Genomic DNA, 13,447 nt, shown 5'->3' on the forward strand with positions numbered 1-13,447 from the left:
GGGCCGTGCTGGGAAAGCACACCTCACTTTGTGCTGCTGCTTGTGCGATGAACACTGGTCAGTTGTGTATTAATTAAGCTAAAGCTAGCTGCAATGCATCTTCCCTAACAAACACAACCTTGGAATGCATCTATTTATAGCCCATATACTGTTTAAATTGTTTTCCCAGCATACACAATGTAATAAAAACCCTATAATTTTAGATCTCATTTTTACATCCCTTGCAGGGACTACACACTTTGGATTCAGTTAATCAAGCAGTTTATCAGTGTTTGCAGAGTCCTCTCTGAGTCCTCAGGCTTTGGATGCTACCACTGGAGTCAACCAGTCTCACAAAGCCTGCTTTCTATTTTTAGCAAGCAACCTCTTCCTTGCAATGAAAAATTATTATCGAAAGCGTTGTATGAATCCACCCTCGTTGCATAACTGGATGTATCCTAAGCAAGGGCAGTGATTTCTGGAGCTCCCAGGCTTTTGAGAGGTTCCTTGTTCAAGGTTCCTTCTACTATTTGTAGAGCCTCAGCAACATGTGTACAACCCATGGCCTCTATAAGCAGAAGGCTCTGACCAGCAGGCAAAGCAGCCTAATTCCTAACTCTTATTTTGAACTCATTTGGGGTGCCAGAAGACATACAAGCAGCTCTACTCCCTGGCCTGTGCAAGTGTGCAGGGCTCAGCTAGCTCTGATGAGATGCACAGAGACCCTGGTGATGAGCGCAAGATAGACAGAAAAATACCTCACTAAAGCTGCACCGGAGTTTGTGCTGCCGTTGCTGCAGCAGTGGGAGCTGAACACTCCGTGACAATGCATTAGTTATGACTCAGTGAATTTTCCCTCGTCACTGGACCCAAACATTCATTTAGAAGAAATGGGCGATCTGACCTACGGATTGGCCTGAACTGGGCCTCAAGGCTAACCTCCCCCCCCACAAAGAAACTGTGGGGGAGGATTCAGTTGGGGTTCTATCTGCACATGCAAATCCAGAAGGGGGGCCCATTGGGATGTGACTGACATGGCACGAGAACAGCTATTCCCACAAGATTTCCACCATATCAGGCTGAAGCCTTACTAGCTGTTCATCATCATCTATCCCTAAACTGAGCCCTGGTCCAGCCTCAGATCCAGCACCTAATCTGGATCCAGATCCAAACAACTGTCTACTCGCATTTTAACTCTTGTTTCTCAGTCCTGCCCCTGCCTTGTAGCCAGAGCCCTTCTGAGTCTGCCTGTGAAGCTTGAGAAAGGGGTTCACCTAGAGCTCACAGAACAGGACAGATACACAGTGCAGGTGGTGGAGAATTCACCTGTTTCAATAAATAGATTTTAATTAACTCAAACACCTCTCCCCCCAAAAAACCCCAAACCTCAGCCCAATTAGCAGAGGGTGAATGGATTTGTTCTCTCTGAGAGTGGGAGAGGAGCTGTGTTTTCAAGACCATCTGCTCATGAGTCCTTTAAGAAAAAATGTTGGAGAGGAAAACAAGCTTTAACCTGAGGGGGAGAAAAGAAGAGGGAAGGCATTCTGGCAGCCTGCAACGGGGGGCTTTGACAGCATGTGGGGATGGATGCTGCCACCCTGAACAAGGGTGGTCCTGACAGCTTGGGCTGGGGGCTCTAATCCCCTGCAAAGGGGGAGTGGTTAACAATTTGTAAGGAAAGGCTTTGACAGCCCCAGAAGGCAGGGAACTGACAGTCTGTTTTGGTTTACCCTGATGCCCAGCCCTGCATGGGGGGCTTGAGATGAGGAAATCTCCTGAGAGCCTGAAGGGAGAGAAGTCTGACAGGGAAATTGCTCCAGTGGCCAGTGCGTGGAGGGGCTCTTATATGCTGCCCAATGGGAAGGAGGGAATAGCCTTGATGGCCTGAACGGGACAGCTCTGATAAGTTAAAGGAGTGGGTGGTTCCCCTCACAGCCCTGCCTGAAGGTAGCCCTTCAGAAACTGCATTACTGGCTTCTTCTGACAGCCTCCATAGCTGAGAATCTGACCAGCTGTGGGAGAGGGGGACTCAGTCAGCATGGAAGGGAGACTGTGTTGTGAAAGGGGGCTCTGGCAGTTTGTGATGGGAAGCAGGGACACTGGAAGGCTGTGAGGGGAGCCTGTGGGTGATGCAGGGAGCTCTGGAAGCTTGTGAAGGCCAGTGAGGATACTCACAGCCTGTGAGAGGCATTGGTGGAGGTGGGGGCTCTGGCATCCTGGGAAGGGAGCCTATGGTGTAAGAGGGGACGCTGTGGGGGAAGTAGGGTTTGTCAACCTGAGTGGGGGATTGTTCTGACCGTGCTGCTGTCTCTTCTTTCACTTTCAATCTGAATCAATCAATAGAAACAAAATCTCTGCATTTTTCTCTTTCTTTCCCCCAAATCAGTTTTTTTAAATTTTCACCTCTAGTTTTCTGGTTAAAAAATAAACAGTGGTGCTTTGATGTTATCTAGTGGTAAGAGAATCCCCCTGAATCAATGCTTCTCTCCACTCCACCCCACATGCCTGCATACATCTGGCTTGGCAAAGGGGCTCACTCTGCCTTGTTCTCTGTGCCCCCTAGGGAGATGACATCTTGGATCGGAGCTCCGAGTTGATCTACACCGGGGAGATGTCCTGGATTTATCAGCCTTATGGACGGAACCAGCAGCGCGTTTTCTTCCTCTTTGATCACCAGATGGTTCTCTGCAAAAAGGTAATGAAACCCACATGAAATCAGGGCTCTTCAGTGCACAGTGAGGATGAGGCATTCAGTGCGGAGCATCTTTCGAATGAAGCCATCCCAAATATATTCCAGGGCTGGAAGACAGCAACTCACACAAAGAGGGAAATGATGGACACTGTAGCAGGGAGGCGGGAATAGAGCTGAAATTTAGACCGGGTAGAGTTTATTTTTCCAGGCTAGTTACAATGAGGGGAGACTGCAAGAAACAGGGTTTCCGGCTGTCTCAAGATTTCTTGGGTTGTCCCAGTTTTATTAGGTGGAGCCTGCAGGAATTTTCACCAGTCATAAAACCAGACATCAGAGCCATGAAACATAATGATGTTATGACATTGCATCAGAGCTTGAAGATATTTTGGCAGGACGTGATGATGTTGGGTGCGGAGGTCAGAGGGAAGGATCTGGCCAAGAAAAAGCCCAAAAGGTGGGACTGGAGATGAAGCCGAGTGGGAATGGTTGTCCCACGGAGGGACCAATGCAAGCAGGAAGTAATGTGGGGGGAGGAAAGTAAGTGAGGATGAGTGTACCACTGAAGGGGAAACAGTAGAAAGCAGGACTGGTGAGCATTACAGTGAGGAATGGATAGGGGGCACAGGAAAGTTACAGTGAGGCGAATAGGTGGAGGGGACAGAGGGCAAGGTCAAATTGAGGGGAATGGACGGGAGGTGTCAGTGGGGAGGGTCACGGTGAGGAATGGATGGAGTCACAAGGGAAAGTTACAGTAAGGAGAATAGATGGAAGTGCTGGAGAAGGTCACAGTGAGGGAAATGCACAGAGGGAACAGGGGAAGGTCTTGGTGAGGGGAATGGCTGCTGTTCTCCCTGTGGAGCAAACATTTCTGTTATGAAGCATTTTCCATATGAGACCTATACATATGTGCATGAGATGTTTGTCGATTTCCAAGAGAAGCGTAAAAGCTCTGGCTGTATGCTTCAGTTGGTCCCCTAGGATCTGTGGCAGGCACTGTACACCCATGTGGTCAAAACTGAAAATTGCTGTAAAATGAGCAAAAAAATCGACACCACTGGATGGCTCGACACCCTGAGTGGAGAAGCAAAATGTTGGCTTTTCACACAAAGGATTGTGAGGAATGGAAAACAATGACTCAAACCCTGCTGAGCAATATCCTCAGCTTGAGGCCTGTCCCTCCATTTTAGACCCGGATTTCCCTCATCCCACCCAGATCTGGGCAGCCTGCACTTCTGTTCTTGTGCATTCTAGACACCAGAAACACTAAGTCCTGGAACAGAGGTTATAACACGCTGAGAGGTTTTTATGCTAGCAGCAAATCCCACCTCCATTTGTCAGCTGAGTGCCTTGCTCATTTTCTCATGTGTCCCTTATTTTGGCTCTTTGCCCCATGTCCACTTTTGGGCACTGGTTGCAGTGTATGATCTGGAATCAGATGACCCCAGCATTTCTGTATGAACTGCGAAATCTGGCACTTGAGCAGACAGGTCAGTGTCTCGATTACAATGGTCATTCCAGCCTCTAGAGGTAACACCAAGCAAAGATCTGGGCTGTGCAAGGTCGGCATTGCCTGTCATCTCTCATACAGTGGTGTGTAGTCTAAGCCTAAGCTTCATGAAACCACCAGCACAAGCTACTTGGTGGCTTATGAGGCACACATCTGACTGGAGGCTCATCATTAAGGTAGGGAAGGGTGGTCAAGCATGCCAATCGTGTAACTTTTTAGTATCAGCGCTGACATATGTACCAGTGGCTGGCAACCACTGCAGTAAACAATACTGTCATAATGCAAGCCCCCTGCCTATCAGCCTGTGATGTTGTTTTAGTCTCATTAACATAATCTTGAGTCATTATTCTGACAAAAGACTAAGGAAAGCATCAGTATCTGAAGTGACACAGCTCATAAATCCTGGATATTTCTGTCTTCTGAGAGATCTGGATTCATCGACATTTGTGCTGTCGATACAAATGCAGGGGGAGACCCTTGGATCAACTGCAAGTGTGAATGAGAATAACCCACACAGCCCTGCCTACTCAGTCCGTGTTCTTGTCAGGTCTTGTATGTGAAGTGAGGGTTGAGCATGGTCAGTATATGGATTGGAGCCCTCCAAGGAATACCCAGGTACTGAGGAAATGGTGTGGATGGCTCTTGAGTCACTATGGAACCACTGCTCCAGCATTGCGGTAGCGGAGCTGTGGCCTGGATAATTCAGGAGGGTGGTGCTTTTGAGTTACGGCTGACTGAATTTCTGCTTTCTGAAGATTTTTTTTTCTTTCTGCCTCATTGCTTTTCCTTTTACGCTGTTCCTGGCACTGTGAAACGAACTCTTGCGGTCAGAGAACAGTCAAGCTGAGATCGAGCGTATAAGTAGTTTGATTTGAACTTTAATCCTTAGCTCCTAAACTTCCATCGTGACTCTGAATTTCTAATTTCTTAAAGCAAAATTCAGTTTTGTTTGCATCGGGCATGCTCATGCAAGGTAATGAGCACCTCCTGAAAGATGCCAAATGTCCTCAAGTCCCATTGGAATCAGACACAGGCCTTCAGTGAGGTCACTGGGAGCTGAGGGCGCTCAGTGGCAAGAAGGATCGAGTCTCTTAAGTTCACACAGTAGCACCTTCTCCCCTTATTCACTCATTCTGGCGCTTCCTTTCACTCATATATATCAGTTCCTCCACTCAGTAGGGTTTGCAGGATACCGCATTCCATGCGTGTCTTCACAGGAGAATCGAACAAGACCCCTAATCATTTTGAGGTCTATCCTGGCCCATCAGGTGGGTCTTAGCCCATTTCCTGGAGGAAAAGAATTCATATTGGAAAATGCACAAGCACTAGTGGTACTAGTTGGCACTCTTGTAAGGCACAGAGGTTAAGAGTTGAAGGTAGTGTCCCTGGTGACTAAACTAACCGCTCATCTCGTGAAGCCATCCCTCTAGCTCAGGATGGCCACACCAGCTTACAGGCCCTTTCTGTGTCTGCAGTACCTGCCTCTGTCTGTGCATTATCAATTGTGCTTATGATGTTAATCTTGTACCTTTGCCAGCACGAAAATCCAGTTTTTATTTTTTTTAAACTGTATGTTTTTAAGCACGTCCTTCCATCTTTATAGCAGTGTCCTTGAGTATTAGTTTAAAAAGATTCTCTGAATAAGGGATTGACACTAGCATTATCCCACAGTTTGGGTTCACAAATGCTGTAGACTTAAAGTGGAGTGTTATACAGCATGTGTTGTCATGACACTGGGGCCAGGCTCTCCTGCTGGGGATTACAAGAGGCAGCCAATTAGCCGATTAGGATTCAGAGAGGTTCAGACAAGTGCAGTATTGCCTGTCCCATGCACTGAAAAATCGTGAGTCGAGCCTCAAAAAATCATCATGGCTTAAAAATCAGGAGATTTAAAAGTATAATAAGATTGGTGGGGGGTTTCTTTGCCTTCTGGTTTTGGAACCTTTAGGGTGCGCTCAGGTCAAGTTTGCAGGCTTTTCTCCCCAGCGGTAGCGGGTGAAACTCACTTCTTTTTTTTTAAATGGAAGCTGAGGGTCTCTTGTGGTCATGTGACTTCAGGCACCAGGGCATTAAGGGAAACACTAATTATCACAAGACTTGGGATCACAGTGGGAGAGTTGGCAACATTGTCTTGCTCTCTCCTCAGCTGCAATGCAGTTTTTCCCAGGTGGCTTTCTCCACAGCACTGCCTCGTGCTGTGCTGCTTCTTCCTGGAGTGCGTGTCTCGTCGTTGGTCCCTCTTATCAATCCGTTTGGGTCAGTGCATTTTGCACCTCCAGCAAAAAAGGGTTCTACCCTTTCCCCAGCCTCCGCCAACCTGCACCGTAGCTTCACTTTACCTTGCCCACTGCTCTCTCAAGATAGTGCCAGTGAAAATGACAAGTATTCACGCTGCCATGCAGGAATTCTGCCCCTGAACTACCCGCAGGTAGACTGAGTTGGATGGAGGATGTGACTCTCTCTCAGTGACTGACTTCCATGTTACTGCATTAAGCAAACCAGTCTCTGTGCTAAACCACTTTCTCAGTTTAGCACCAAAGTCTTTTTTGTCTCTCCCATGTTCTCCCAGCTCCTTTTAATTCTTCTTGGGAAGCAACTGGGACACAATCACGTTTTCTTCTGCTTCCTTCTTTATCTGTCACATCTCTGTAAAAGTCTCCTACAGCCCAGCTCATTCCTTTCTATCCTCCCCCCGCTTTCCTCTCAGTTCATGTCAGCTCCTGGAAAACACTGGCACCCACAGCTGTACACACATTATGCGTAGTGTGCACCATTGACAAGGTTGTCAATTGGGGGCAGGGCTGCCCCGGGGGAGGGGGTTCAAAAGGTTCATGCAGGGTCACAGCGCCACTCACTGACATTTTAGTTTCTTAATTGCATGTTGTGTCATGAACTGTAAGATTCAAAAGTGTTTGCTTAGATGCCATGCTTAATGAAAGTGAGAGTGGTTCAGTTGTAAATAACACGAAAAATTTTGGAGGGTGCCTGCTGAGCATACCTCAGTTCCTTTTCCAGCTCACACAATTTCTAAGGGGTCAGCAACCCCTTACACCTGAGGTACTACTTTCTGCATACATCATACAGGCTTTTACATTTTTCACTACTGTAGTGGGAAAGCGAGACATGGGCTAGTGGCCTGAGCAGGGGACTGGGATTCAGGATATCTCCAATCCTAATCCCAGCACTGACAGATTCCTTTGTTTTAACCTCAGCATTGATTTCTTCGGTCTATAAAATGTCACAGGCATAGTGTCAGGATTAATCAGTAGAGCACTTTGAAAAGTATGATGTATTATCGGCTGTAGGGTCTTACGGGGTAACTTAGCCTTTGTAATGCCATGGAATTCATGTGCTGGAGAAGATTCCATCTAATCTACTTTTATCCAGATTCTTCATAGCTGACTTACATGTAGAGGGTTATTCGTTTTATGAGATCTCTTCTATCAAGGTGTCTTGCCCCAGAATTACTGTATTTCAAAATGCTGCTTCGGCCGGGCAGCTTACTGCAGGCTACATCTACATTTGGGGTGAGGGGTGTGGCTCCGCTTTGCGAAGATATACTCATGCTGGCTCTCATCGAGCTGTGGTCGCACAGGTGAGCGGTGGCACAGGCTCCATTGAGTTCCGGAGGGTATGTACTAGGTGCAACTAGACCATGCCGCCTCTCGCGGCTGCTCATGCTCCTGCATGAGTTGGGTTCAGTTCTTTGCAGCACAAGGAAGCTTTGGTCTATTCGGTTAACTTCAGGCTGTTCCAACAGACCTTTAGTTGGATGGGAATGGAGAGGCCATCTTCTCATGGTTGTTTCTCCAAAGTGCTAGCCACAGAATCGTGGAGGCAGAAGAAAGAGATAATATGTGAGCAAAAGGGTTCCTGTTTCCTCTTGTTCTCTGAACTGGAACGTGGTTGCAGAGTGTGTGGTTAACCACGACATGGGTTTTGCAGAAGAAACTGTGGGTTGGTTTCTGTTATGTGAAAATCCTAGAAGGAGGGGAAGAAGGGAATCAACTGTGTGGGAGGCAAGCACTGGCCCCTGCTCCATTTATCATCTGTCTATAACCAGGAAAGAATAATACATATTCCAGCAGAGTAACCTTAATTACCAGGAGATGAAGTCAATCCTAACTGATGTTAGAGTTAAAAGATTGCCTTAAAGGCATAGAGGCTCTTTTTCTCCCTTTCCTGAAGTTGAGAGAGTTTGACACAGAGATACTTTAAATTTACAAATCACATCACTTAACATCTGGCATTCTGACACAGAGGATTAATTATGATCTTAGCTTGTTATGTCTTGGGGTACTCAAGGGGCATATGATGTAACAGACGGTGGATCTGCAATGTTTCTCCTCTGACTCACAGCCCTGGTTTCCCCAAAGGGTGCAAAAGCACACTGGCATCAGATTAGAAGTGACAGTAGAACAGACAAAGGGTTAAAAATGTTTAGGTATTGAATTAGGCATTCCTTTTGTCAACAGTGGAGCTGCTATAGATGGGGCTTCCTGTTCAGCACCTCCTGACAGAGCGGAAAAGATCAGTGGCTGCATGAAACGCATTTGGATTTCACTTGCACTTTTAATGTGTCTGTTGTAATCAAGAGGCAAGGTAAATTCCAGGTTGTCTTTTCCCTGAGCTCCGGGAGCAAAGAATGTTGCGTGAGAGGCAGAACGAGAGCAGCTTAATAGCAGTAGCAGGCCATTCTGCCAGCAAGAGCTGTACTATCTGAAGTATTATTGTTTTACTTACTGTCTGTAACACCTCTGAAGGACAAGGTTCCATGCAGTGAGATTAAAGAGACAATCCCATGCCCTTGGATTTTATATTTGAGATGGTCCAGTTCCTCTATAGCCCTTTTCAAAAACACACGGGTGACACCTTGCTCCAAGCTGCATCCCAACCAAAACAAAATCCTCGCTCTCACTTCAATCCAATGGGGTCTTGACGTTTTCTCCTAGAATCTGACTTGTAAAGACAGTGAAAGGCTGAGAAAACTACAAGTCCATTTTTGTTATTGTAGGTGGTTTTCCAGTCACATGGAGCATGGTTATAGTTTTCCATCCCCTTCTCCCCATCACTAGGGCACTTGATGAAACCCCCTGTGCTGCCGGACACTCCTGATTCCAGCCTACAGAGTGGGCGTGAGGGTCAGCCCGTATTTCACCACTTTCAAATGGCAGTACCACAGAGACTTGGCGATTGTATATTGCACTTGCAGTCAAGGCATTTTAGGTTGTGGCCCTGTCAGATGCCATAGGTTAAACCATGGTCAAGCCTAATCTGCACTTGTGGAAGACAACACCAATGAAAACCCAGGAGACTGAGGAAGGTGATTCAGCGCAGAGTACTCCTCCCAGTGCCCTGGCTTGATGTCTAACATCAGGCTTTTGAGAGATATCAGTTCAACTGATATTATTTATTACTTACCTAGCATGCAACAGGGGGAAGGGCTCTTCTGTCAACCCACTGTCTTACCCGGGTCTAGAACCCTGCATAAAGGTGCTGAAGTTCTGCTAATTCACTGTGGTAGGTGCTGCTCATTAGTGGGTTTGGCCCTCTAGAGCGGTAGCTAGGACAGATGATGTCCTGGGGAGTAAGATCACTAGGGCCAGCCAAGCTCAAGGAGGAAGCTTATGCTGAGGCTTATATTGTGTTAGTTATCAGTAAAGCCAAAATGCAGAAAGGGGCTGAGTTTGGGTGCTGCCTCAGGCCCTGTGTGCTCTGTTGTGGCAGGGGATGGGTCTTAGTCTGTTCATATAAAATAGAGGTGTACAAAATGCCTACTGCCAAATTCATCCATGGTGTGATTACCTCGGGCCTCTGCTCTGAGGAGCAGAAAGTTGAGCCCGCATGCTGCAGTGTTCTCTCACCATTACCATTTGAAAACCCTGAGAACAAATTGAAGGAGTCAGAAAAACAAGTTGACGTAGCCGAAGAAAGGTTTCCTATCTCTTCCTGTTGCTAATTTGTTAGAAACAAAATCATCCTTGCCTCACTGCTTTGGATACAATGTGACTGGGCTTTAGGTGGAATGAGACATCAAAATGCCACTGATGTTCCACAAAATATACTGAGCAAAAGAACATTTCCACATAAATGCTTTCAGCTCCTCTCTCTCCTCCCCTCTCGCCCCATGCTTCATGAAACTGGCAAGAGTGAATCAAGTGTCTCTTTCAAAACTCACTAGACAGGCACGACTGAATAATTTGGCAGGAATCTGGCGACCTCCCAACACAGCTGTCCTTGTGAGGGAAGGGATTACATAAACTTGTGTCTCATGGATTTGGGTTCCTCTCTCTTCACATATCAGCCACTGAGGATACACGTAACAAACACTTCCCCTCTTCATAGAGATTCTCTGGCAGTAGCTGAGTGCTTTAAGCTGTGTCCAGGGAGTTCATGCTACATTTTATTGCTTCTAATATGATCCAGCTCTCCCTGATGCATTCTAAGGCCCTGAGTTCCGATACACTCGTTGTGGTTCAGTCTAAACTGAGATAGCCCAAAGACAGTGTACCAGCAAAGTGCACAGTCACTGACGTCGTTGTGTCCTCTTATTTCTTTGACTTGATATGTGAGCGAAGCTGGTACCTGACCTAGAGCTAAGAGGAGAAATGGGATGTTTCACCCAAAAAAGGTTTGGGAGTCATAAGAGCTACAACAAAGTCAGTGCCTGAAGAACCATCTCAGGAATGATAATTACACTGATCTGAGTCCATGACTTGCCAGCTTGGGCCACATTAACCCTTGGTGTAACTCCATTGACTTCAGTAAAGTTACAGAAGGGGATAAATTTGGCCCCTCCAGTGTTGGACCAGGGCCAGGTTAAATCCTGCTGGACTAATTTCTAAGTCTGATGTTACACTGTCCAGATTCTGTGCTAGAAACAAATGTTAGCGGCTCGTGAGCTATCCGGTATTAAAACGCTCTGTATGGGCCTGCAATGCCCCTAACTTGATAGAAAACAAAACTGTTTCAAAATAGATATTTATACAGCAGCTTTCATTCAAAATGAGCCCAAAGCAGTTTACCAGCACACAGCACCACTGAAATGCAGCCAGCTCTGGAGCGGATAGTAGCATAAGCACACAATACACTGCACAGTGGAGGAATGGGAAATTTTGGCCTGTCTCTCTATCTAAGTTCTTATATGATACCCATCACCATGATACCTGAGCATATTCCAACAGGAGAAATTATACTCTATATACATTGTATGTATAATTAGTCATGTCCCTTCCCTCCAATCAGCAGGAACTAAATTTATTTTTGACATCTTTAGGCCAAACATTTTCAAAAGGGTTCATTAATTTTTAGGTAACCAGTCTGATAGAACAAAACTTCACTGTTCTGACATATCAGCTCCCAAATCTCCAGTGTAAGGCAGAGTTAACCGTGGGTGCTCACCACCTCTGAAAAGCATGCTCAAGGCATCTCAAGTTAAATGAGCAAGATGCTTTTGAAAATGTTGTCCTTATATCCCTGCAAAGCAAACCAGATCTCATTCTTTTAGAGGGTCACACTCAGGTAGTTTAAGTCTCAAACTTCGGTAATGGGGATTTTTTTTTTAACTTACAAAACTGAATAATACTGAAAAAAAATAAAATACCGTAAGACCTATTATAAAACAGTGTAGTGTGCCACACCCCCATTTCTTACAGCAGACTGTGAGAGTGGGGAGAAGGAAGGGCAGAAAAAGAGGCAGCAAGATGGGAAAATGAGGACAGAGTTGAGGAATAAGTTGAAAAAAATGATTTCCCCCATCCACCTGGTTTGACCACTGTCCAAAACAACTAGAAATCACCAGAGATGGGCCTGAACCACAATGGTGGTTTGGTTCCAAAACCCAGATCTGCTTTTCCCCAAAGTTTGCATTTATATCTGTGGTTTGTTATAGGTCTATGGTATAATCATGTGCTAATTTGAGAATGCTGACTGACATCTGAAGATGACTGAGCTTTCAGTTATGTAACGTTTTCCCTTTCAAGTGTCTCCTTAAAACGCAGCTCTCCCATGATGCCTACCAAACACTCGACAGTAGCCAGGCAAATGATGTGCTATGATTGCTGCTTTTTACACTAATCATACTCATCTCACTTGTGCCTCATGTTTCGTTCTGTCTGCTTGTTGTATCCACCTGTGTCTTATATTTAGATGATTAGCTCTTCAGGGTAAGCATTGTCTTTTCATTATATGTTTGCACAGTGCCTCACACAATGGAGCCTGCATCGCTGATTAGCTTGTAGGTCCTACAAATAACTAATACTAATAATAAAGAGTTCCGAGCAGAAAGTTCACCATTCATAATTGCAGCAAAAGAACAGCGTGACATTTTGCAGATGGTTTGTGCTGAGCAGGGAATGTGGGGAGCAGGTGAAAGATTCCCCAGATCCCTTGAACATTTCTTGAAAGAAAAATTAAAACCGCTGAGCTAGCGTTTGCATCTCTCCTTCAATTCTCCCTTTCTCCCAAACTTGCTAAGCAGTTCTTCAGATGCCCTTGGAGTGCAGATCAAAGCATCACATTGTATCATGTGGAAGATGAGAGATTGGAGCTCTTGGGTGACTTCTTTGAATAGGAAACGGGGAAAATAACCACCAATGAAAAAACAATATCCTCAGATAAGAGTCAGTTCAAAGATTCTGAGTGGGTATTGAAAAATGTTTGCATTCCACATCACCTAGCACACGTGCATACCAGAACTCCCAGCACCCATTCAGGATAGTGCATGCTCACACACCAACACTAACACCCACACACAGCTTTTCTTACTGACATTTCAGAGTGGAAATAAACAACCACCACTTCTGGAATGCTTTACTCACAGTACCCGCTGTATCACAGTTTTACTTCCAGCACCACTGAGCCCATATTTTCTTACTCGTTTGCTGAAGGGGTGGCAGAGGAAATAAATTGTCCTTAAAAGTGTTTTCTTCCAGCCAGACTTTTAAAGTTCAATGTTAATCATAGAATCATAGAATGTCAGGGTTGGAAGGGATCTCAGGAGGTCATCTAGTCCAACCCCCTGCTCAAAGCAGGACCAATCCCCAACTACATCATCCCAGCCAGGGCTTTGTCAAGCTGGGCCTTAAAAACCTCTAAGGATGGAGATTCCACCTTAAACAGATTACTGCAACAGAATTTCAGTTAAACAGTCAAATGTCTGATTCTGGCAGCAGATTTCTAGTTAGGTAGCATGCCCTTCCCCATCCCATTTGTGTCATCTCCCTGGTACATGCCATCAGAAGAACATGTGGAAGAATTTGGGAAACTAG

At 45.8% G+C, this 13,447-nt stretch overlaps 1 protein-coding gene across 14 annotated transcripts in view; it reads left to right on the forward strand.

Moving 5' to 3' along the window:
• Positions 1–13,447, forward strand: part of ARHGEF9 (Cdc42 guanine nucleotide exchange factor 9) — a 308,240-nt gene that overhangs the window by 271,005 nt on the left and 23,788 nt on the right. For all 14 annotated transcript variants that reach the window (XM_073361042.2, XM_073361041.2, XM_073361040.2 and 11 more), the window contains one exon: positions 2,543–2,674. In XM_073361042.2, the coding sequence (XP_073217143.1) occupies positions 2,543–2,674 (132 nt within the window). The remainder of the gene's footprint in view (positions 1–2,542; positions 2,675–13,447) is intronic.

The sequence above is a fragment of the Lepidochelys kempii genome, chromosome 9 (genome assembly GCF_965140285.1).
Source record: "Lepidochelys kempii isolate rLepKem1 chromosome 9, rLepKem1.hap1, whole genome shotgun sequence".
In the NCBI taxonomy this organism is placed as follows: Eukaryota; Metazoa; Chordata; order Testudines; family Cheloniidae; genus Lepidochelys; species Lepidochelys kempii.